The sequence below is a fragment of the Monodelphis domestica genome, chromosome 6 (assembly GCF_027887165.1).
Source record: "Monodelphis domestica isolate mMonDom1 chromosome 6, mMonDom1.pri, whole genome shotgun sequence".
NCBI lineage: Eukaryota > Metazoa > Chordata > Mammalia > Didelphimorphia > Didelphidae > Monodelphis > Monodelphis domestica.
In genome coordinates, this window is record NC_077232.1 from 221,252,749 (window position 1) to 221,278,739 (window position 25,991).

At 34.3% G+C, this 25,991-nt stretch overlaps 2 protein-coding genes across 4 annotated transcripts in view; one reads left to right on the forward strand and one right to left on the reverse strand.

The window, feature by feature from the left end:
• WDR17 (WD repeat domain 17) overlaps positions 1–7,281 on the forward strand; it is a 136,067-nt gene extending 128,786 nt beyond the window's left edge. For both annotated transcript variants that reach the window (XM_003341401.4, XM_003341400.4), the window contains 3 exons: positions 1,902–2,000; positions 2,287–2,467; positions 5,287–7,281. In XM_003341401.4, coding sequence (XP_003341449.1) covers positions 1,902–2,000; positions 2,287–2,467; positions 5,287–5,406 — 400 coding nt within the window. In that variant the 3' untranslated portion in view covers positions 5,407–7,281. The remainder of the gene's footprint in view (positions 1–1,901; positions 2,001–2,286; positions 2,468–5,286) is intronic.
• Positions 6,210–25,991, reverse strand: part of SPATA4 (spermatogenesis associated 4) — a 32,206-nt gene continuing 12,424 nt past the window's right edge. The window contains exons 5-6 of one of the 2 annotated variants that reach the window (XM_056802932.1): positions 24,051–24,164; positions 6,210–6,652 (exon numbers count right to left, since the gene is read on the reverse strand). In XM_056802932.1, coding sequence (XP_056658910.1) covers positions 6,633–6,652; positions 24,051–24,164 — 134 coding nt within the window. In that variant the 3' untranslated portion in view covers positions 6,210–6,632. Of the gene's footprint in view, positions 6,653–18,678; positions 18,890–24,050; positions 24,165–25,991 lie in introns of those variants that run through there. The other variant, XM_007496092.3, reaches the window with a different exon arrangement.

The window sequence follows — 25,991 nt, forward strand, 5'->3', positions numbered from 1 at the left end:
TGGAGGTGGATAGCATTCCCTATCATAAGTCTTTCAGGATTGTCCCAGATCATTGCATTGCTGAAAGTAGCCAAGTTTTCACTAATAATCATCATCCAATATTGCTATCATTATGTACAATATTCTCCTAGGTCTGCTTGTTTCACTCTGCATCAGTTCCTGCAGATCTTCCTAGCTTTTTCTGAAATCATCTTGCTTATCAGTTCTTATAGCACAATAGTATTCCATTACCAACATGTACCACAATTTGTTCAGCCATTCCCCACTTGATGGGCACCCCCTCAATTTCCCATTGTTTGCCAAAACAATGCATGTAGTCCCCTCTGCTGAGAGAAGGGATTTTTTTTTAATCGTCTCCAGAACTAAGATTAGTCATTTATCTGACTCTACCTGCCTTTCATTGATTTTGTATAGGCTAACTGCAGTCAGTGTGTACAGTGAGTCCTGCTTACTTTTCTATTCATTTGTACTAGATTGATATTGAAATTCATATCTCAATTTACCACATTTTATTCCTATAGTATACATTTTCAGTACTTTGTTCATGAGCAATTGAAATGGGAGCAAACAGTCTGTCTTCTTGCTTTCTTTTTCCATTTGAAAGAACCTCAGCCCCTCTCTATTTATTGGCTCCTTGTATATATGCTATAAGGTTAAATACTACATAACATTATTTTTATTAATAGTGACTGCCATGTTCTTTCAGCATTTGCTATATTTTTGTTCTGAATACATTGTAAAGACAAACCTTTGGGTCTGAATAACATGTTATTTTAAATTGCATTTGTTATTTTGGTACATTAATCTTTTACTTTCAAATATTACTTCTGGGAAGCAGTATACATACATAGTATGCTGGTAAATGTTTAATGACTGGCTTTCTAAAAACAAAGTATGCATGTCATACTTTTCATTTTTAATGTCATTATTAACATTTTTTCTCCATTACTTTCTTAAATATGGTCAATCAACAAAACAATAAATCAAGTTCTGATCTGTAGCATTTGCTAATTTTTGAGTTGTAAGCACCTCATTAAATGGTAGTCCAGGCTGGGAACTTGCCAACAGAAGAGAACCATAGGAGGAAGGCATTTCCAAGGCCAATTTTTTTAGTAAAGTAAAAATCAAGCTTTTCGGAGGAGGGAAGAGATGTGGAAGGCTTAAGCTAGTTTGGCATACTCTCTGTGAAGAATGAGATAATCAGAAAGAAATCAAATTACTTCTTTGCTGAAAGCAAGGTCCATTTGAGGTTGGATAGCTATTTGTGCAGTCCCCAGTTAGCTGAGTTGTGTGATACATCATATAAGCATCCAGTTGTGTGTAAGTAGGAGTAGAGTTGGCAGATGGTGAAAATAATCCAGAGTGGAAGCTTGGCACATGATGAGCAGTGATAGGAGGGAAGGGTTCATAGAGAATCCTGTGGAGCTGAAATGGCTAAATTTTGGGTTGAGGCTAGAAAGGAAGGAAAATGAAGCTTGAGAAAATATGAGTATTAAGACTTAGAGAATCTGGAAGTCTCAGTAATGGTGTAAAATAGAATTAAAAGGGGTGAAGCATACGTAAGGAGAGGTGGAAATATGAGAGGTTATGGTCAGAAAGAGGTTAATGTCATAGTTTCTGAATGGGAAAGTGGAACACTTGTGCTTAATGGAGAGATCTGGGATTTGGCCATTCCTTTGTGAGACTCATGTAGAGTAAGTTAATATGCCTTTGAGGCTTAAAACCTTTGTAATCATGGACAACACATCTCACCTCTCTTAGAGTCTTGATTTGCTTGCTTTTGTAAAATGACAATCATCATAACTCCTAGGGGGGCTGTGAAGATCAAATGAATATGCAAATCATTTTGCAAACCTTCAAGTAATATGGAAACAGCATTTATTTATGCTCCTCTATTTCAGCCAGCTTTTAAAACGGAGGGATGTGTCAGTCCCTTTGAAAATTGAACAACTTTCTGAAGAACTAGATGCTTGGAGATCTTGCCTACAGCCAGTCAACAGGTGAGTGTGATGTAGAAAATAAAATCTTCAATGAAGTACTGAATAGCTGAGTCATTTATTTCTTGGCAGAATAAAAAAAATCTTGATTTGTGTAAAATATTCTAAATTACTTTAATCAAAACAAATATTTTGTTGTCTTTTTATAAACTTTAGTTTTTCTTTTAATCAGTAGGAAATAATTTTCCTCATTCATGTGTGTTAGAATAGCTGATTTCTCAGGTTTCTAACATCATTAACATTTTATGATTCTAAAGCCATTAAAAACTAACATGTATTTGATACATAGATCAACAGAACTTCCACATACTTCTCCAACTGACTCCCAAAGAATGATTTATGAAAGTCTACTAAAGAAAATGAAGGAAGAGCCACTCAGAGAAATCACTGGACCAGATTATGTCACTGGTTCGAATCTTCCCAGTCATTCAGCTGTTTATATCTCTTGTCTGACAGGATTAAAGATCCAGGTACATCCTTATAGTATGCAAGTAGGATGTTAAATTTATCTGACTAAAAATAATTTCTTAAGTGTCTGATTATTCCAAAATTAATGTATGTAATATGCACAAAATTAATGTAAAAAGTTGTGGGACCCAGCAGAGATTTTCATCAGTCTGCTTTAAATGTCTGTCTTTTACTTCCCTAAGATGTAATGCCAGTGATTCAGTATATTGTAGAAGCATTCTAGGCAATATATGAGAATTTATCATTACATGGGAGAGCAAACTAAATAACAAATGGGATGAGGTGAATAAAAATTATATATGGAAAATAGAATCGAATTGATAGACTTCCTCTGACAGCCCCACAAACAGTGACATGCTGAAAAGAGTTGGCACTTGTGATATTTGTGCTCTTGTCAGAATAATAAATTCTCCACTTGGATATTAATAATGAACATTTTTAGTAATTTCTAATGGAAGAGATCATTATGAAAGGGTTGGAAATTGCTCAAGGAAATGATACCAATGTGTCTAAACGAGTATCCATTACTGGTGAGACCTGAACTCTAACACACCATACCTCCTGTGTCTCATATACCTTTGGTAGAACTTGAAGGATACATAAATCATGGTGGTATAGGAATTTTAGGTAAAATTTATCATCACTACACTTTGACCTGACCATGCCTTAAACCTAGGCATCTCTCCTATTATGTACAATTCCTAATTTCCCAAGTGTTAAAGAATTTGAATTGAAGACCAAAAAACTTTCATGACCAAGAAATGAATTCCTAAAGATAAACTGTAAGGCCAAAGGAGAAAATATTTTAGAAGGATGACCTTCCCAACATATCTTGGATTAAATCATAGAAACCACAACCACTTGCACTTATTAATAAATTAGACTTTGAAGACAGAGAAAGTCTGATATGCTGACACACCAATTAAGTTTTCACAATACATTGACAGAGGTCAACATTACTACTATAGGATTAGGGGGTAAATAAACCTGCCTATGTATTTACCACAGTTGAAAATTCAAAGAGTGAATATGGACTTGTAGTCAAAGTTTAAACTAGATAAATTTATAAAATGGGTGCTCTCTCTCTCTCTTCAATACTACTTACCTCTCTGCTTTTATAATCATTTTTCCTCTTTCCCATAAACCTAAGATTTCACTTCTTACTCCCCATATAAGCCTAATGATGCCATAACTTCCATCAAAACCTGCTTTATCAAACCAACTCAGAAAAGAATCTGATAAACTCATCTGCACTACAGTATGAATAACTGATAAGGCTTAATGAGTTATCCCTCTGATGAGTTTTTTATGCATTTTAACATAAAATTAAAACTAAGCCAAAGAAATTAATCTGTAATTATGAAAATTCAGACATTAGTAAAAGAATAGGAGAGTTCTTTGGCTAGGTAATAGAACTTTTAGAGCACCTCTGAAATAAAAGTGCTAAGAAGATTCTGCCTGGTAGTAATTATGCTGATTTCCTTACGTGGCATGAAATGCTTCCTACAGGTGGACATATATCTTTTTGAAATGTATATGACAGGAAGCTACATAGCTTGACTTCCAAAATGACATCTCCAAACGCAGAGGATAATTTCTAAAGTCTCATAAAAAAGATCCCATGCTTCTCTGAATTTTTCACATTCATTTCATATGGCATAGGAATATTCCGCTACATTTATGTACCATACTTTGTTTAGCTCTTCCCCAGTCATCCTCTGTTTTAATTGAAAGTAATATATCTATATTTGTTTTGTTATGATACAGATATAAGTATACTATAAGTCAAATCATATTCCCAAGAAAATTAACCACATATAAGTGCCTGATATTAATAAAGGTGTTAGTCCCCTGAAAACAGAATTACAAATGTTTTGTTCACTGAACTTTGAGATATAAGCTCTTAAAAAGAAATGTGTTTACCCTTAGAGAACCTTAGCTAGATAATTTAGCAAAAATCTTGTTGGCCCTTTATTTGGATTTAACTCTTTAGAACTACCTTTAAGATGTGTGAAGTATTTACCTCACAACAACCCTGTGATAACAAAAGACATTTAAAAATATTATAGGATTATTGATCACCTGAAAAAAGATATTGAATATGGCTCTGGAAATATATAGAAGTTTTTTTCTTCTCTTAATGACCATTAGGGAATAGAAGAAAAGTTTAGATTCCTGTTAATGTTTTCTTCTTTTGAAATAGCTTATACAATTGAAACAGTCAAGTTTCTTTTTGCCAATTGAAAAGTTATTGATTAAAATGTGTTTTGATTGATCTATCTCTCTACCAACCTAACTCTCTCTATATATATCTATATGGAGATATGGAGATAGATATATAGATAGATTAAAACTATACAGTTTTAGTCAGAGTAGCATGTGTATATACTTTCTCACCCTCTTCATATGAAGGCAATACATTCTCACGTGGATAATTCTAGCATGAGTGTCAAACTTTCAGGCTGATAGTCATGTGCTTGTATTTTTCCCAGTGAAGTAGGGAAAATTCTGAATGTTAATATGTGCCTATCCTTACACATACACAATTTCACTTTCTAAACTAGGTAACTCTACTACATCTTTAAACTAAAGTTGATTATTTTCAAAGTGATATCACTAATAGTTACATAAGGGATTTGTATGGTAAAAATGAAAACTAGTTTCCATTTCATCTATCATAAACATAATTATCTAGACAGTAAGTACATATATTTGATATTTTAATATGTATACTGACTTTAAGAATGACTGTTTTCTAGAAGTTTAAAAATTTATTTATAAACCTCCTCTTTTTCTTTCTTTCATTATTTCTGTATCATAGGGTCCTGTCTTTTTCCTTGAAGATGGAAAATCAGCAATTTCACTAAATGATGCTCTGATGTGGGCAAAGGTGAATCCATTCTCCCCCTTAGGGACAGGAATACGACTCAATCCATTCTGAAAGAAATCTTTTTCTCCATACTAAATTACTTTGGAAAGAAGAGGGAAGAAACATGCAGGTTAATGTTACCTTAACCTCTGATGTTGAAGGACAGAGAAATGGTAGTTGATTTTATTTTGAATGACAAATGTATTTGAATTGTGGAATTTTTATATATAAGGGAGGGAAAAAAAGGAAAATGATGAAAATGAAACACCTAAGTAATTTAAAGGAAAATCACCACATTTTTAATTTAATTGATAGTCATATTTGGAAGAAAAGTTAATATCCTTTTTATCAAGCAATTAAAAGATTTAAATTACAAGAGACTATACTATCTGCAATGTATAAAAATCCTTTGCACACTTAAAAAAATACCAAAATACCAAGCAGTTAAAACATCTACATTTATTATGTTTCAAATACATAAAACGACAAGATAAGCATTATGCCCTGACATGTTTCAGTGGAAACTGAATCACTACTTATTTTGGTTTGTAAAATATGTAATTATCCCTTTTTATCTTTAGCTCATGTTTAATAAAATATTTCTCTTAGAAATTTGATAAGTGTAAATAAATGTATGCATAGTTCAATCAACTCAATTTTCAAGGTCACATGAAAAGTTTGCCTACATAATTACATATGCTTCCATATTAATGAAACAAACTGACAAAAATTATAAAATTCAGTTAGGTATCGGGAACTTTGCAGAATCAATGACAACTCCTCACTTTTCCTCTAAATAGCTGAAATTATTTAGATAGACATGGCCTAATTGTTTAATTGTATTTTGATTAACATTTTTAAAGTGTGTGTGTGTGTGTGTGTGTGTGTGTGTGTGTGTGTGTGTGTGTATGAGTGATAAACCTATCCCTAATCAGTTGGTCTTAACTAATAATTTTGAGATAGTAGAAAATGTGTTCATGGGAACAATTTGGAATAAGTTCCTGTAAGGAAACCACACATTTTATCCAAAACAAACACTATGCAAATTTAAATCTTGTTCCTTTTCAACTATTTGAAAACAGAGCCTTATGTTTGACTACAAGGATAATAATTTAATCAGATTGGGTTGTTTCTGGAACCTGCCTATGAAAAAATTATTAAAATTAACACAGCTAAGACAGGGCTTTGATACTCTGGCAATTATTTGAGAATATTATCATAGACTTTGATATGTCATTCCAGGTTAGGAACATAGAGCCATAATATTTTTTCTCCTTAAAACTGCTTCCAAAGCCTCTTCATATTTTCCTTGAGTAATCTGATGGCACAAAGAACAAAAATCTACTGTTTGTGTAATCTCATTGACTAAAAAAAAAAAAAGGCTTGAAATTCTTTCTATTCTTAGTGGGGTTTATGTATATACACATATATACTTTTCACACTATCAAAGTTTAAAATTTTCATCAACTATCATTTACCATATGGGGAAAAGATGGATAGCCATGTAAATATTAAAAGTCCCATACTTAGGATAATTCAGCTAAGTTCTATTGTCATTCTTAATTTTCTAAGCCGATAACAACAAAGTTTATCTTCAATTAAAAGTTAAAACTTTTAAACATGTACAATCATTACCTTATTACTATGTTTATTAATACATAAAAACAGCTTGTAGTGTTATAGATAAAACTGTAAACACTTCAATTTTCATTTTGTACAACAAAAAATGCAAATTGTGAACAAATTGTTCTACCTTTTTAGACCCAAAAAACATAAGCATATACCATATTTACTGGAAGAAAAAAATTAATCCTGAGGGGATAACTGCATCTGCTACTGTGTTGCTCTTTCAATATTTTGTAATGTTCTAAACATAAATATCAAGCTAATATAATTTACTATTACCATTCATTCTTTTTAGAACATTAAATATGCCATTTAACTGGATCAGTGTGTGGACAAAATGCCTTATTATGGAAGACAATCAAATTTAATCTCTCTTTAAAATCAATTCATGAAATCAATTCATTTTCCATTATCCAGTTTTCTATATTAATACCCCCAATAATTAAAGGACACTTTTAAATATTAGCATTGTTTTGTAATAAACAATATGGACAAGATGATATTGCTGGCTTTAATAGGTTTCTACCTTAAATGATCCTAATCTATCTTATATAAAAATATGAAAATATATTCCTGTAAAAGATGCGGTGCTAATTTTGGCATTTGCAGTTATAGTATGTATATTTTTGAAATGTGATTTTGTTCTCATACCCAATTAATGGAATATAATTTTTTCATCCTGAATTAAAAAGAAATACTTTCTAAGTGTAAGTCTTGCAAGATAGTAGCAACTACTTCTTTGTTCTTCATTAGAAAATGTTTATACTTTCTTTACCCTAAGTTAACACAGATGTTCAAAATTCAACATAAAGGCATAAGTCCTTTGAAAATCAATGAATGCTTTTGTTTAGGAAGTCATCTTTACAGATTATATCTTCCTAGAGTCTTTAAATTTTAAAAATGCTTTTTTTTTTGCTTGAACTCAATTCTCCGAAATGAATATATTTAATGTAGACACAATTGCTATTCAATCAAATATCCTTGCCAGAAACTAGACATCAAATAGAAGGTGTCCCAAAAGTCTAGGACTAAGTCTTTTGGGACATCCTCCATAACAGCCACATACAAAACCCCAAGATTTCTGAATACTGGACACACATAAGTATCTCCTCCTAGATATGTTCTGAAGTACCTTATATCCACAATGTTCCTCATAATTCTCCTATACTTGCTTTTCCTCCAAACTTTTCTATACCAATTGAGGGTACCATTATCTCCCCAGATGTCCAGATTTGTAGCCTCAAAGTCAGCTCTGATTCTTCCTCCTTACCCCCCCACATGTTTATATAGCTACTAAATCTTGTCACTTCTACTGTCCCAACATCTCTTATATTTGCCTTCTTTTCTTCACTCAAGGGCACTATTGTCATTCAAATAATTATCTCTTGCTTAAATTACTAGTTGCTTTCCCTACTTCCAGGGTCTCCCTTCAATGCCTCCTCCACTGAAATGGCAGGATAATCTTCAATCACAGGTTTGATCATGTCACTCCCCAAATTCAATGACTCTTCATTGCTTATGGGATAACTAGTCTGGCTTCCTCTATCTCTTCCTTTCCAGATATAGTTCATACAACTTTCCTTTCAAAGACTCTGAATAGCCATTAGTAATAATGATATTTGCATAGCATTTCAAGGTTTATAAAAATCTTGAGAGGTGGGTTCTAATATCCCCCACTTTTACACATGAGAAAACTGAGGCAAATGGAATTTAAATTACTTGTCGAGGTCCACATAATAAGTGTATGAAGTAGGATTTGAACTCAGGTCTTCCTGAGTTGAACTGAGGTGCCAGTATAGCACCTAGTTGCCTCTAGACAGGCTAAAGTCAAACTAGATTGCTAGCTATTTTCCAAACACAATATCCAGTTTTCATCAATTTGCACACCATCTCCATGCCCAAATGCACTCTCTTGACTTCTGCTTCTCAGAGTCCTTGTATTTAAGGCTCAGCTGAGGCATCTCCATCTTTGTGAAACTGTATCTGATTTCTGTTTTCCAAGTTTTTAGAGCTTTGCCCTTTTCTAATGTTCCTCGTGCCACGCTTATTTGTATTCATGATCTTTCTCATTGCCAGTAGAATGAACGGTCTTTGAGGGTGGAGACTGTTGGTTTTAATCTTTGTGTCTCAAGTGTGAGGCCAGTATATTGAACCTAGACTGGTTAACTGCTGAAGGCAGATGTTATTCCAGTCGGCCAATGACACCGTGTCTGTAATGTTCACATCCAAGATGCCTGTTGTGGTAACTCTCAGGTTACCTGATGGGTGTCATGTTCTAAGGCTCCATCCAAAAACCTAGATGCCAGACAGTCAGGGAAGATGCTACCAACTCTTCTTCTTTAGCATAATGACCATAACGTATCTGAAGGGAACTCTAATTGGGCCACAGGAGAGGTCACATATAACTATGTGAAGTGTTGTGAACAGAGGGATGTTATGGTGGCTTCAAGTCCCAAGAAGGATTCTTCAACTCTGCAGTGTCTGCTGAAAGTCTGGCCTCCCAACAAGCCCCCACCATATTCTCTCCCCATAGTCCTGAGCAGGCATATCTGATCCAGCTGTTGGCTGCACTGAATCTTACTGGACGAAGTACTAATAGAAGAATTCCAGCCATCACCCTAGCACTGTCTTCTGCCGGCATACATCCTGCCTCTAAAAGTCACTACATATTCTCCACCTCCCTCTACATCCATCTCGGAATGTGCTGAAGCCTCTGAGTTGTCTTATAGTACCCTCAGCTCTTCCCAGACACTTCATGATATAATGGGTTTGGGGGTTCTTGACTCTTGAGATAGACGCAGATTAGTGATTTCAGGCCAAACCCTATTCTAACCCCACACTACCGAACAAGGACATTCTCCTAAAGTTCTCCCAAGTGGATGAAGCTCTAATACTAGTGGAATAATTCCCTTCATCCAAACCTCTGAGCATTTAGAAGTAGTTCGAGTCTTCCTAAAGCAAGAGGATATCTTTCTTCTTTGGAAATTTGTCTATCCTGAGCTTCAAAGTAAAGCTGCCAAAGATCTGTTCTGAGTAATTAATGCTCTACCTCTTTTACCTTCCTTTCCAGACTACCTTCCCTTCATGAACTCTGAAGAACTAAAAATAGTTAACATTTGCATAGCACTTCCAAGGTTTGTAAAATGTTTTACAAACATTTTCTCATTTGATCCTCACAACTTTAAGAGATAGTTACCAGTTCTCATTTTTATAGATGAGAAAACTGCAGTGAACAATTTGTGAAGGCATTAGCCTTCTCCAGGGACTATATCCGAGCAAGGAACAAACAACTGGACACATAATTACCTAAAATAGGCAAGGGTATTGAGAACTAAGAATGTCACCCCCTGCCCTCTCCTCCCAAGCAAAGCTATACTTTAAGCACATTCCTAGAAGTACTGTTATTCTACCCTTATTTTTCTCTTAATTACTGTTCTAAAGATCAATATAAAAATCAAACAGGAAGTTCTTAATATATCCCCGAAAAAAACAAGAGGTGCTCCTCCATACCTAAAAAAAGGATTCTTGCCCTCTGTTTTTCTGAGATTCTGGTAAATGAGAGGTATGGAGTCTGAAATGACATTAAAGTGCAATTTAAGATTATATATTTTTTATGAGGAAATCTAAGAACCCAGGTGGAGGATCATGGTTTAGAGCATTTGAATGAGGATCAAGAGAGGTAAAAGTAGCAATGATTATACTAACAACCACCTAAGGTGAAGAATTAGGTGAGAAGTTAGGGACACGTTAGAAATCTGGCATGAAAGCATGACATAGTATAGATGAAGGATTGTATCCTTCCAAATCTCTCTCTCTCTCTCTCTCTCTCTCTCTCTCTCTCTCTCTCTCTCTCTCTCTCTCTCTCTCTCTCTCTCTCTCTCCTTTATTCGCCTCCTCCATATATAGTGTATATATATATATATATTTATATATATGCTTTACATATAGTATGTGTGTGACTTGTCATAGTGATGACAATATTTCCAAAGTTTGAAAAAGTAACAGGATAGGAAATGCTGTTTTATGCATGATTCTAATAAAAAAGGAGAAGCTACTTACTGAAGAAAATTGGAGGCATATAGCAGTTTGTGACAGAGGAAAAGAAAGTTGGGTCTAGTTTGACATACATTTAGAATTTAGGGAAAACCTATTTCAAAAGATTCAGAAAAAGGAATGTTCTAAGATTTTGAAGAGGAAGTTAGCCTAAGAAGGATGTAAAACTTTTAATAATGAAATTCTTAAGATGGAAGCAAAATTTATTTGAATTAAGAGGGGAAAAGGGAGCTGCCTAAACAGATTGAGATTTTGCATAAGGAGGAACTCAGTAGCAAACTCAGCAAGAGTTGGATGTGGAGTCAGTATGTAGAATATGTGGTGATTCTAAAGGTAGGATGTATGCTGGCAGAAGACAGTGTTACAGTGATGGCTGGAGTTCTCCTATTTGTATCTAGAGTAATAGAATTTAGTGTAGTGCAGATAAAAGTAAGACCAAGTAACAGGATGGATACACAATAATGACTTGCCCTCCAAGAAGGGTCAAAGTTCTAAAGTTGAGAATGAGCAGAGGTTAGCAATGATTGCTAAGAGGAATAAAAGAGATTTTCCAAAAAAAAATTACATATCCCTGCCATCAAAGGAAGGATCACAGTTCAGGATATGTAAGATGATGATAATGAAAAAAGGAAGGAAGGCAGAATGATTCAATTCTTATTTTGTTTTTGTTTCTTCTTCCCATGAGAATGACCTTTGGCCTAGAAATTTAGCACAAATGCTGGTAGGGAGCAGAAGTCCCAAATAAATGAGGTGATGATCACACTACAACTAGTTACTCCCAAAGAGTTCAGCTTTATGAACTACATCCTTTGCTACTGAAGAAAATAAACATTATTGCTGAGTTGCTATCAGTAACCTTTTAAAAGATTATGGAAAGAAAAACAAATTTCCCAATTTTCAGTGAAAGGGAAAAGAATGAAGTATGTGAAGTAAAGACCAGTGAGCTTAACTTCTATGCCTTGCAAAACACTAAAATATATTTTTAAGGGCATGGTTTGTATTTTGGAAAGTCAAGACCACAATAAGCCAAGTTGATTTCATCAAAAACAAGTCATAGGTACAGTGGATGGCTTAGTGGATAGAGAGCTAGTCTTGGAGATGGGGGGGGGGGTCCTGGGTTCAGATTTAGCCTCAGATACTCTCTTTGTGACTGTGGGCAAATCACTTAACCCTAACTGCCTAGCCCTTATTGCTCTTCTGCCTAGGATTTAGTATTGATTTCTGCCTTGGACTTAGTATTGATTTTAAGATAGAAGGTATAGATTTTCTTTAAAGTCATAGCAGAATGAACTAGTATCATTTTGGGGGATGAGTAGTCTAGTAGCTCAGAGAATGTTAGGGATACAGTAAATTTAGATTTTGGCAAAACATTTGACAAAATCTTTCATGCTATGCTTGGAGATGTATGGACTGATCAATAATACAGTTAGGTGAATGTGTAGCTAGTTGTGTAACTGGAACCAAAAAGTAGTCACCAATGAGTAAATTTCAACTTGAGCTAGATATGTTGAGTGGATTATCTGAGGCAGTGGCTCATAGTCCTGTTATGTCCAACGTTTTTATCAGCAACTTAGTTAATACATAGGTGAAGGGCTTGTTCATCATATAGATGATGTGGAGGGAGAATCAGATGATATTTTAAAATCTTGATTCTATCATCGAGACTATTTCAATAGGTTAGAATGATGGGCCAAGCCAAATAATATTAAGTTTCACAAGGGAAAATGTAGAGTTTACATTTAAATTTTTAAAGAATTCAAAGTAAAGAATGAGGGAAATATGGCTTGACAATAGCTTTTGTGAAGATGAAGTGGGTGTTTTAGTGAACAGCAACATCAATATGAATCAGAAATGTGAAATGCAAAGCTTTATCCTACTACACTGCAAGTGAGATAATAATTTTATTACTGAATACTCTAGGAAAACCACATAGGTGATACTTTGTTGAATTCTCAATACCTCAAGATGGAGTATGTCAAGAAGAGAGTAACCAGGATGAGGAAAGCACTGTAAAAATATGTAGTTGAAATTCAGCTTAAGGAACTTATTTAGCTGGGGGGTGGGGGGGGGGGGGATAAAGCTATTTCTAATTTTCTGGAGAATGAATATTGTGATGAGTAAAAATTCCAGGACACTGGGTTGTGGGTAAGAAAAATCAATTTATTCATTAGGTTAGCAATAACTAATAAATGAATTGGTCTTTGATCTCTCTTGGTGACCAAAGATAATTCATTCAGAATCTTGAGCCATTTAAATACAATTCTGAGAGCTCATTTTTTCAGTCTCCTCCTATACAGTCTCTAATTGATGAACACCTAATGAGAAGATGAGCTAATATTTTCCATCCCATCGTTATTTCCCCATGATAATAGGGAAAGTCACAAGCCTGATCACAAGATTCCAATATCCTTACCAATCTATATGGGGAAGACAAGTTAGGGCCTACCAAAGGTTGACTTTTATCTATTCATTTTAATGGGACAAGACAAGGACATTGCCATGCACCCCCAGTTTTTATAAATAAATAAAAACTAGGTTTTATTTGCTGGACATGATGGAACTTATATTCTCAATCTTAATTATCTCAATTTTAGAAGCTTTGAATCAGCAAATGTGAGGGCATTCCTATGACTGCTAGGACAAAGAAATGAGGGAAAGGCTTTGAAAATGTTACAGAGCAGTATTAGAAATTAAATTATATAGTCAGAGAAATAAAAATGATAGCGTATTAAGAACAAATCTTTTCAATATGTAGGAGTTAGATACCTTGATTCCAGGAGGCAAAGCTTGGAGTAAAAAATAGAAGTTATGGAGAGGAAGATTTAAGTTTGATACAAAGAAGAACTTCCTAATGATTAAAACTACATAAAAGTGAAATGGTCTACTTCAAAAGGAATGGAGTTTTTCATCCCTGGAGGTCTTCAAGCTAAGGTTGGAGGACCATACTCACTGTGACTACTCAAAGTTAATATCTTAAACTGATATAGAAATTGAAAGAATCCACTGATCATCACCTGAAAAAGATCACAAAATGAAAATTCCCAAGAAAATTTTGCAAGCAGCCAGAAACAATTCAAATATTATGGAGCCATAGTCAAGATAATGTAATATTTAGCAGGTTCTACATTAAAGGACTGGAAAGTTTGGAATGTGCTATTCTTGAGGACAAAACAGCTAGGATTACAACCTATCAAAACTTCATATAATCCTTCAGAGGGATAAATAAACATTCAATGAAATATAGGACTTTCAAGCATTCTTAATGAAAAGACCTGAGCTGAGTAGAAAATATGACTTTGAAATATAAGATAATTACATGACAAATACAAATTTAAGAGAAGCATAAAAATGTTAGAAATCATCAGGAATTTGATGCAGTTAAATTGTTTAAATTCCTACAAAGGAAAATGATACTTATAAATCCTAACAACTTTATCATTATTAGGATAGTTAGAACAGAGGCCATGAATGTGAGTTAATTATGATGAGATAATTTCAAAAAAGTAAAATTAAGGGAAGAGAAAGGGAGAGGTAGAATGGGATAAATTATCTTATATAAAAGAAGTATGAAAGGAAGAGCTTTTACAGTGGAGGGAAAGATAAAAGGGTGGCAGATACTGCTTAAACCTTACTATTATTAGAATCGGATATAAGAGAGAATATTATACATAATCAGTTTGGTATAGAAATCTAACTTGCCCTCCAGGAAAGTAGGAGGGGAAGAGGTAAGAGAAAGTGTAATGATAGAAGGGAGGGCTGACTGAGGGAAGCAGGAGTCAGAAGCAAAACAAACTTTTGAGGAATGACAGGGTAAAAGGGGAGATCAGGAATCACACAGGAATCAAAATTGTGAATGTGAATGGGAGGAATTCACCTATAAAACAGAAGCAGATATCAGAGGGATTTAAAAACCAGAATCCAACAATATGTTGTTTATAAGAAATATACTTGAAACAGAGAAACACAGAGTAAAAGTAAGAGTTCAAGCAGAATCTTTTATGCTTTTGCTGAGGTTTAAAAAAAAGCAGGAGTAGTAATCATGATCTTAGAAAAAGCAAAAGTAAAATTAGATGTAATTTAAAAAACATATAATAAACTACATTTTGCTAAATGGTACCACAGACAATGAAGTAATAGTAATACTAAATGTATATGCACTAATGGTATAGTATCTAGATTCTTAAAGGAAAGTTAAATGAATTACAGAAGGAAATAGTAAAAATATACTATTGGGGATCACAACTTTGCCCTGTCAGAACTAGAAAAATCTAATCAATAAAATAAACAAGTTAGAAGTTAATGAAAAGAATAGAATTTTAGAAAAGTTAGAGGTAAAAGACCTTTGGAGACAACTGAGTAAAATATAAAGGAACAGCCTTTTTCTCAGTTGTGTATAGCACCTACACAAAAATTAACCCTGTATTAGGGCATAAAAACCACTAACCAAAAGCATAAAAGAGGAAGTATTAAATGCATCTTTTTCAGATCATAATGTAATAAAAATTACATTCAATGAAGGAACATCAAGAAATAGATTGAAAACTAATTAAAAAATTGGAAAACTAAATAATCTAATCCTAAAGAATGAGTTGGCAAAAAGGAAATCACAGAAACAACCAATATCATTGAAAAGAATGCCAACAATGAGACAACATAGCAAAATTTTCTGCCAAAGCAATACTAGGGGAAAAATATATCTCTGAATGCTTACATCAATAAAATAGAGAAAGAGCAGATCAATGAATGGGCATGAAATTTAAAAAAAGAATATGAACAAATTATAAATCCTCAATTAAATAGGAAATTGGAAATCCTAAAAATCAATGGAGATAATTATAAAGTTGAAAGAAAACCAATGAATTGATGAATAAAATTGAGTTGTTTTTTTATGAAAAAAAAATAAACCATTGGTTAATTTTATTTTTAAAAAGGAAATAGGAAAACCAAATTTCTAGTATCAAAAATGAAAAGAGTGAATTTGCAACCAATGAAAAGGAAATTAAAGCAATTATTAGGAACTGTTTTCCCCAATTGCATGTCAATGAATCTGGAAATCTAAGTGAAATGAATTAATATTTACAAAAATATAAATTGTTCATTTTAACAGAATTGGAACTAAAATATTTAGATAATCTTATCTTAGAAAAAGAAATTGAACAGACTATATCAATGAGCTCTCTAAAAAAAATACCCCAGGACCAGATGGATGCATGAGTAAATTTTATAAAATATCTAAAGAACAATTACAATTCTATATAAAATATTTGAAATAAAAAACAAAGGAATTCTACCAAATTCCTTTTTATAGCACAAATATAATGGTTATACCTAAACCATGAAGAACAAAAACAGAAAGAAAACTAAAGACCAGTAAATTTACCTAATGAATATTGATGCAAAAAATTTAATAAAATACTAGCAAGGAGATTACATCAATATATTACAAGGATCATATATTCTATGACTGGGTGGGATTTATACTAGGCATGAAGAACTGATTCAACATTAGGAAAACTCTCAGCATAATTGACCATATTAATAACAGAAACAACAAATATGTGATTATCTCAATAGATGGAGGAAAAGCTTTTGACAAAATACAACACTCATTCCTACATAAACACTGGAAAGCAGAGGAAGAAAATGGACCTTTGTTTGACATGATAAGTAGAATCTATTATAACCATCAGAAAGCTAGAAATCTTCCAAATAAGATCAGGGGTGAAGCAAGGAAGTCCATTTTCACTACTATTGTGAAATGTTGTACTAGAAATGCTTGCTAGAATAATAAAAGAAGAAAAAGAAATTGAAGGAATTAAAATAGGCAATGAGGAAACAAAGCTATCGTTCCTTGCAGATGATATGATGGCAAGCTGAGAGAATCCTAGAATCATTTAAAAAACTAATTGAAATAATGAATAGATTAAGCAAAGATGCAAGGTATAAAATAAATCCATTTAGGTCATCAGGATTTCTATATATTACCTTCAAAATCCAGCTGCAAAAGAGAGAGAAATTTTGTTTTAAATGACTGTAGACAATATTGGGAGACTCCTGCCAAGACAAACTCCAGAAACTATACAAACACAATTTCAAAACACTTTTCAGACAAAATCAGATCTAAATACCTGGAGAAATAGTAATTACTCATGGGCATGGTGAGCCAATATAACAAAAATAACAATTCCATATAAATTAATTTATTCAGTACCATAATAATAAAAATTAATTTTTGAGAGCTACAAAAATAACAATTCATATGGAAGACTATAAAGGGAATCAATGAAAAAAATGTGAAGAAAGTTGGCTCACCTAGTACTACCAGATCTCAAACTCTAAAAGTATAATCATTAAAACAATTTTTAAAAGCCAATACTGGCTAAAAATAAAGAGTGCCGTTGTCAGTGGGATAGATTAGGTACAGAACACATACTAATAAATGATCATAATAATTTAGTGTTTGATAAACTCAAAGATTCAAGCTTTGGGAAAAATAGTTCACTATTTGATGAAAATTGCTAGGAAAATTGGGAAGCAGTTTGGGAAAAACTAGGATTAGACAAACATCACACCACTTGCCAAGATATAGTTAAAATGGATACACGATTTAGACATAAAGGGTGATATCACAGGCAAATTAGAGAAATATGGGATACTTTACCTGTCAGATCTATGGATAAGGGAAGAACTTGTGACAAGACAAGAGAAAGCATTCTGGGAAATTAGATAGATAATTCTGATTACATTAAATTTAAAAAGGTTTGCTCTAAGAAATCTAATGTTGTAAAGATTAGAAGGAAAACAAAAACAAGGGAAAAATTTAAATCAAGTTTCTTTCATTAAACATTTCTTGAATATATAAAGAAATTGTGTCAAATTTATAAATGTATGAGTCATTCCCCTATTGATAAATGTTCAAGTGATGTAAACAGGAAATTTTCAGATGAAAAAATCAAAGCTATATATATATTCACATAAAACATACTCTAAATCACTGTAAGAGAAATGCAAATTAAAAAAACTTTGAGGTACCACCTTAAATTTGTCAGAAAGGAAAATGACAAATGTTGGAGGGGATATAGAAAGATTGAGAAACTTAAAAAGGAAAGAATATTAAAAATAAATAAATGAGGAGGTAGCTGGGTAACTCAGTGGATTGAAACTCAAACCTAGAGATCCTGGGTTCAAATTTGGCCTCAGACACTTCCTATCTATGTGATCCTGGGCAAGTCACAACCCCCATTGCCTAGCCCTTACCAATCTTCTGCCTTAGAATCAATACGTAGTACTGATTGATTCTAAGGTGGAAGGTAAGGGTTTAAAAAAAGAAGGAAGAAATAAATGAAAAATGATATTAAAAAAAAGATTAAATAAACATCTCCTAACACTGAATAATCCAAGTCCAAAAGAAGAGACTATCCTACGAGGCAGTAAGTTTCCCATAAATGGACTACTTGTTGGTGATACTATAGAAAGAATTTCTGATTCAAGTAGGTTACATGATCTCTAACTTCCCATCTACCTAAACTCTAGCATTTTAATGATAATAATCTGAGCATATTTCATTCTCAATTATTCATGGAAATGGAGAACAAGGATGAGGGAAACTCCATATTCCCAGGTAATCTAAATAAATTTCATTTTGGTCAATAAAAAAAAGAAATATGGCCTGCAACACTATTTATTTTACACATTTCTAAAACACATCTGTCTGGCTGATTAGATTATCTTTCGTGTGGTGTTTGTTTCTCCAAAGCTGACAGATTTAATTAAAATGTTTCCAGATATTTGTTGGGTTCAACACTGGATTCAAATGCCTCTTTGTCTCCTTGTTTCACATGAATTTCTCTAACCTGGGTTTCATGGCTGTCTTTCGCTGGGAAATTTAAAAAACAAAACAAACAAAAAACAAAAGTCAAATATCTGCCACAAAATCTCTATATTTACTTAATGCATTTCTAAATATAAAAGAATAATTCACCTCTCTAATGTGCTTCAAGGCTTACAAAATGATTTCTCCACACTAATCCTATGGAAATAGATAGCATATTATCACCCTCTTTTCACTGGAAGAAAAGCCCAGGATATTGATGTAACATTGGTCATGGTCCCAAACCTAGTAAATGTTGGAGCCAGGATTCCCCAGTTCTCATGGCTGCAAGTGCAGTTTGTTTTTCCCCATTTGACAATTACCCACTTCTGACGAATCATATAGATCCAAGTGATGCTGCCAGAAAAAAGCCCTAAAAGCATTACTAGATATTACAAAGTTTGGGGCATAAAAATGAAGACTCTACATTCATAAGCAGTATTTCATCTTTTTTTTTTTGTCAATCAGAGGTATGGGATTCAGAAGAGAGAAGCAGATTTTTGGAAATAAATAGTTGGTTAAGAAAAGTATCTGGAGAGATGGAACCAGTATGGTGGAGGGACAAGATATAATTCAATGAGCTCCTCTACACAAACTTTTCCTGTCAGGTCTAGAATATATGCCAGACTGAATCCTCATGGGAAAATTCAGAAACATTTTACAGTGAATCCTTTGTCCAGCCCAGTTCAACATAGGGATACAGTGAAGTTTGTAGACAATGAGGACAGGGTTGGTCAAGAGCACACTGTGAATGGAAGATTCTGGTGCCCAGGGAGAGGCTCTGTTCCAGGCAAGAGGAGGTACCAGACCCACACCAACGGGGACAGGTACCAAATGGCAGCTTTGTCACTCACTAAACAGCACCAGGTTTTAGATCCAAGAAGAAGCATTCCCAGGTAGGGAGACTGAATAGTGTACTAAGAAAGTGACAAGTTCAGAAACCAGCAGTAGCAGCAGTTGTGTTACTCAGGTCTCAGGTGCAAAACGGGGTCTCATGTCCAATGTCCAGCCCAGTATATAAAGGGATAAGGACTGGAATCCTAAACCAAAAGTGAGTCTATATTTCTGCTGCTCTGAATCAATAGAGCTTGTTAGCTGCCCAAGCAGCATTCTAGTCTTGTTAAGTCCCAAACCCACAGGAACTTGCCAAGTTCAGACCAGGGTAGATAGCAATCAGACTCTGTTCTGGATCAGACCATTTTGCAAACACTAAAAGCTTGTATGTCCTCAGCCTGTCCCCGAGATCTCAGAATAACACAACACTCAAGAAAACAGCAACAGGGTCAGTCCAGATCTTCCCTCCAGAAGTGCCATAGTATCCAGCTCTAACATCAAACTGAAGGTAGGAAGCAAGTTGAAAGATGGGGCAAACAACCTGACCCCCCATAATGAGCTATTAGTGTGGCAGGGACACTCAAAATTTAAACAGAGAATGACTCTAAACATCTACAAGCATTGTTTCTGAAAAAAAAAAAAACAAAGCTTGGGCACAAAGTCAACTAGAGTGGGAAGGATGAAGCAAAAGTTTTTAAAAAGTATTTTAATTTTGGTTTTATTGGAATGATATTATTTGAGGGGGGAAATGGAAAAGAAATGATAGCAATGAAAGAAAAAAATGGAATTAACAATTTGGCACAGGAAGTTCAAAACCTTGCCTGAGGGGAAAAAAACCCTGAAAATTCAAATGATTCAACAAAGTCAATGACTCTGTGAGGCAATAAGAAATATTAAAAGGCAAAAGGCTGAAAAAAAAGAAAAGGTAAAGTATCTCACAAGCAAAAACAAATGACCTGGAAAATAAATTAAGAAGAAAACATTTCATAATCACTATTTGAATTCCATTATGAAAAACAAAACAAAATAAAAGATTATATTCCAAGAAATCTTAAAAGAAAACTGCCCAGGTCTCTTGGGCTTACAGGCAATGATAACTTACCAAGCAAAACTGGTTATAATGCTACTGGGCAAAAATGGACCTGCTGTTAGAGGTAATGGACTCAGAGCAAAGACTGATGCAGCTTGGACATTGCAAAGGGTCTTATGGTTAAACTTTTGCTATTTAACATTTTAATCAATAATTTGCATATCAAATTTGCAGATGATATAAAGCTTGGAGGGATAGGTATGATACAATGAATGACAATCAGGATTCAGAAAAAAATCATAAGCTAAAAACTGAGCTGAATCAGATATGGTGAAATTTAATGGGGATAAAGGTAAAGTCAAAATTAGGTTCAAAAAATCAACGTCACAAATGTTAGAAGGTGATACACAGCTAACTGAAAAAAATGTTCTGAATATTTTAGTGTGGTACAAGCTTGATGTGGAATTTTACAAAAGTAACATTGTCTAAGATGCACTAAGAATCAGAGTATCCATCAATAAGAAAATGATAGTCACATTAAACTCTGCCTTGATGAGATCACGTCTGGAGAACTGCTTTCAGTTCTGGGGGGTTCCTCATTTTAGGAAATATCTTAATACCCTGGAAAATATTTAGAGGAGCAGAGCAAGAAAGGTGAAGGACCTGCAATTCATGCCATCTGAGGAAGTACAGCCTTGAGCACAGAGAATTTGAAGAAAAGACAGCCTGTAGCTATTTTTCAAAGTATTTGAATGGCTATTAGAAGAGTCATTATACTTGGCTTCGAAGAGTAGAAGTAGAACAGTAAGCTGAGCCTGAGGAGAGGTAAATCCAATCCTGGTAAAAGGTAAAACTTCATTAACAACTAAAGAAATGCAGAGATGGAAAGCATTGTCTTGAGAAAGCAGGCTCTTCCTCAATGATGATCAGGGACAGACTGGTTAAGGTATGTCCTTGTCACATGTGCATCAGCCTGAATACGAGACTTTGTGATTCTAAGTGTGTAGCTTAATTATATCTTTGCCAAGAAAATCCACTAAGGGGTCTTGAAGAGTCAGACACAACTCAACAACAAAGATAATTATATGGGTTGATTGTAGCCTGGGCCAATCAATACCCTTTGCTTTTTAAAGAATGTTCATATTATACATTCAAATCTTAAGGGCAGAAAAGTTGGATGTCACTCACTTGTCAATTCCTAGGCTATTTCTAAAAAGTCAGTAATCTCCTATCTTGTTGCACATGCTGACTACTTAGAAAAGACAACTATTTTAGCTACTTTTCCAAAAAAGCAACAGTGCCATGAATGTATACATTTTAAAGCTTATGCTTAGCAAATGTGAATCATTTGGTTTGGGGATTTATACACCAAGGCTCTTACAGCACTGGTGAAAACATGGCACATGTTCAGAGCTGGCACTTGGAGAGCTGCTCCATTCCCCCTCTTCCCAGCAGCTGAGAACATTTTTGCATGCTCCACCCCTCTGTCCTTCAGCCCAAAGCAAGCACTTTTTCCCTCAACTCTCTTCTGCAATCTGGGGCTCACAGACAGCTTGAATTTGCCCTCTTGAGCACTTGAACTCTGAAAAGGTTCTCCATTGAGGCAAGTATCTCTTTAGGCTCCAAGGAGGCTGCTCAGACCCTACTAGGTCATGATTCAGCTCCATTTTAAGCTGTTTAGGGCAAATTCTTTCAGAACTAGGCAAACAAAAGTCCTTAAGAAAAAAAAAATTAAGGCAGAATGGAACAAAAAAATTGAAAGTGAAATCAAAAGTAAAGACTATTTTACAATGTAGTCTGGACTCCTGTTAAATCTTTACAGGTTTACTAATTTAAGTTACTACAGGGTCTTTCAAACCTACTATTTTTTTCCTTCATGTACTAAGCAGAACTGATCGCAGGTACCAATATAGGGTAGAAATTCCTGAAATATTATAATAAGCCTCCCAAGGCACCTTGAAGCTGAACTGAATTACTATTCTATGCATTTATCCCAGTTAGAGGAAATTGAGAATTGCCAACCAAAAACAAACAAAATGAAATTCAGAAACATCTTTGGTGGCCTGCAACATGTTTAATGATCCCTCTCCATCATTGCCAAAGCTATCTCCACCACTTTTACCTGCTTCTATTCTGTCAGTTAGCTAAAAGGAGACATGTCTCTGAAGCAGGATTGATGAATAAAAACAAAATATTTTGGCTTGCTGACCACATATTACTAGAATACTATTATGGGCTTTGGGGAAAGAGAAAACTAAAGAAAGGGAGATGAAAATCAAGCAGTTGGTGTGGAAGAAGTACATGGAGAAGGAGGGGAAATGAACTGCCAGGAATAGTTAATATCAGAAATAGAGATGCAGAAGTAAGCTGCTGGTTTAAAACTTTTTTTTTTTACTTCCCATTTAAAATGTTGTTTTGAAGGAATCATATCTATCAGTGATTCTAGAAACACAAATTCTTTGGGAAACTCCTTACTACCTTCCAAAAAGAGAAAAGAAATAAAAGGTTTATAGCTTTCACCTCTCCCCTGTCCTTCACTAGATCCAGGCAATCCATCAGAGGAAGGAGAAAAGGGGACAAGAAATTCCATTTCCCTCCCACACTTCTCATAACCTCTCCTGATACTCCCTTTGAACCCTCTTCAAACTGTCCCAGGCTGAGTCACCAGTCTCTTCAACATCCTCATTTCTTATCCTTACTGCTTACTTTTGCACGTCCTCAAGCCACACAATATCACTGGACCTCTGTTTTAGTTCTTCATACAGGCCTTTTTACTCAGCATTTATTTTTTTTTTTACTCAGCAGCCTTTGTTTCAGGTCACAGGAGTGTCCACCAGTGGCTTGGAATTTGGATAATTGGGGTCTAGAAGGCTTTATGTTTAGACGTACAAAATTGAAGGATCAGTGGTGTCAAATATGCTGCATGAGTTGCATTGCAGATCAAAATTCTTGAATGCAACTGGAATCAAATTAAAATGCAATTGGGAAATATTTAATAAAATAAGTAAAAATATAATATAGATAATGTTAATATGTAGTTTTCTAAATCAATATGATCCACAGGGACCTTCTATTTGACACCATTGACCATATGCTACTATACCAAGTATTTGATCAGACAATATTGCAATCCTACATTTTAAATGGTATATGACTTCTTTATAACTAAATTTGATATACATTTTTGAGAAAAAATCTAGACCTATATAATGTCACAGTAATATTTTTTAAATGAATTGAATGAACAAGCAAAGGTTAAAGAAAAAGGTGATATTTTATCAGAAAAGTAAAATATAATTTTACCTAGTACAGTAGCAACACATTTATCCTTTACCAAGACACATTTTGAAAGATCCTCATTCTTTTTAGCAGGAGGAAGACAACGTTCTCCTATTGTTGGTTTGATGTTAAACCACTCTACAAAAAATGACAAAAACAGATTTTTTAAAATTATGTCAAAATAATCATCCATGATCTATGATGAATGAATTATTTGGACTTTGGATTTTTTGATTACTATTAGACATAAATGTAAATATTAACTAAGGATTTCTATCCACCCTACCCCACCTTCACCAAATTTCACAAAGTTTACCTTTACTCATATTGTGTTAAAAAGATGATGTGACTGTATTAGCAATTAAGAATAATCACAACCTGTATTCTATATCATATATATAAATGTTATTAAAACAAGCTAGCAAATAAAAGGAAAACAAAATATATATATATATATTCCACTACAGGCCAAATTCAAAACAGTTAAAGATGCATTTTCTGTGTTCCTATTAGGTCCTAGAGAAATTTTGATTGTATAATAATAATGAACCAATCAATCAACAAAGCATTTATTCAATGTCTACTGTCTATCAGCCATCATACCAAACTCTGGGAATTCAAAGATGAAAGTGAAACAGTTTTTGTTCTCAAGGAGCTTGCCTTCTAGTGGAGAAGTTTTCATTCTTAACTATTTCCATGGTGATACAACCAAAGTTCCCATGACCTTTCATTTCTTATGTACCTAAAGAGTCTTCCTTTCCTTCTCTATCTTTCAGGCATATTTTGACTGGCCTTTCTTTAGAAAGCTGATTGGAGAAAATGAGTGTGGAAGTCTGCCTATGGTGACTTTGACTCATCAAATTGAACTTTTAATATCCAAATGCAGTCCTTCCCAACAAAATTTCTAATTCTCTCCAACTATATCAGAATAGACCTAGAAATATGAGTATAGGGCTAGAAACAACAGGAAAAACTCCAGCAATCAACTATGGTTTTTAGATTCTATCTATAAGTTCCATGACTATAATGAAGGTGAGTGTATGTGGGGAGTGAATTAAAGAGGACATCTGATAGTTTTCTTCAAATACTTAAAAGAGGATTTTATATACATGGTAGAAAGTAGGCATTCATTTGTTCACTCATGCATCCATTCCATAAACCAACTTACACTGTCCAACTTATCTCACAATACCAGACTCATATATTTTATGTTCCAATCCCTGATGAACCAGGGCTTTGCTCAACCAGCATGTGAAGACTGCTTCGGCCGAACAGACGGAAGAAAGCAATAAGAAGGTTCAACGGCTGTGAGGGCGACACAGCAAAGCACTGTGGAGTGCTTAGGGCGTGTTGGAGCACAAAAGACAACACGGCTATCCGTGTATCCATTGGATAATGGAGCTGAGGAAGTCTCCAGGTGTAACGATTTTTCGTGCCACTGGACCCAGGCTTCCAACACCGAGAGAGTGGGACTGTCTCTGTGCATCGACTCTTCCACTTAAATCTCCTTCACGCACAAGTGTCTTTGTGCACACTCATCTATCCTAACCCCACCCACCATAGATGAAACCGCACAAAGACAATCATCATTCTCAGTTACCGAGAGACTACTATAAACAACATATATCTCTTTCTTTTCATTTTTCCAATTCTTCATACTTTTTCTCATGCCAGCTCCCATGAAACATAACTTCTTTTCCCATTGGTTGATGTTCTTCCCTTTCCTCCTGGTCAATTTAGGATACCAATCTATGCACTCCTCCTTTTCCTTCCCCCCACAAACACACACGCATACCAGATGAAAATCATGTCCCTATTTCTCATAGGTAATTACTTAGACCTTTACTTAGCACTTCTCTCATTTCCTCCTCATACCTCATAGTAGTTATCTGTATGGTTGTCTTTTCCCATCAGATAATAAATTTCTCAAGAGCAGTGATATATTATAGATCTTCTTCTCAGCAC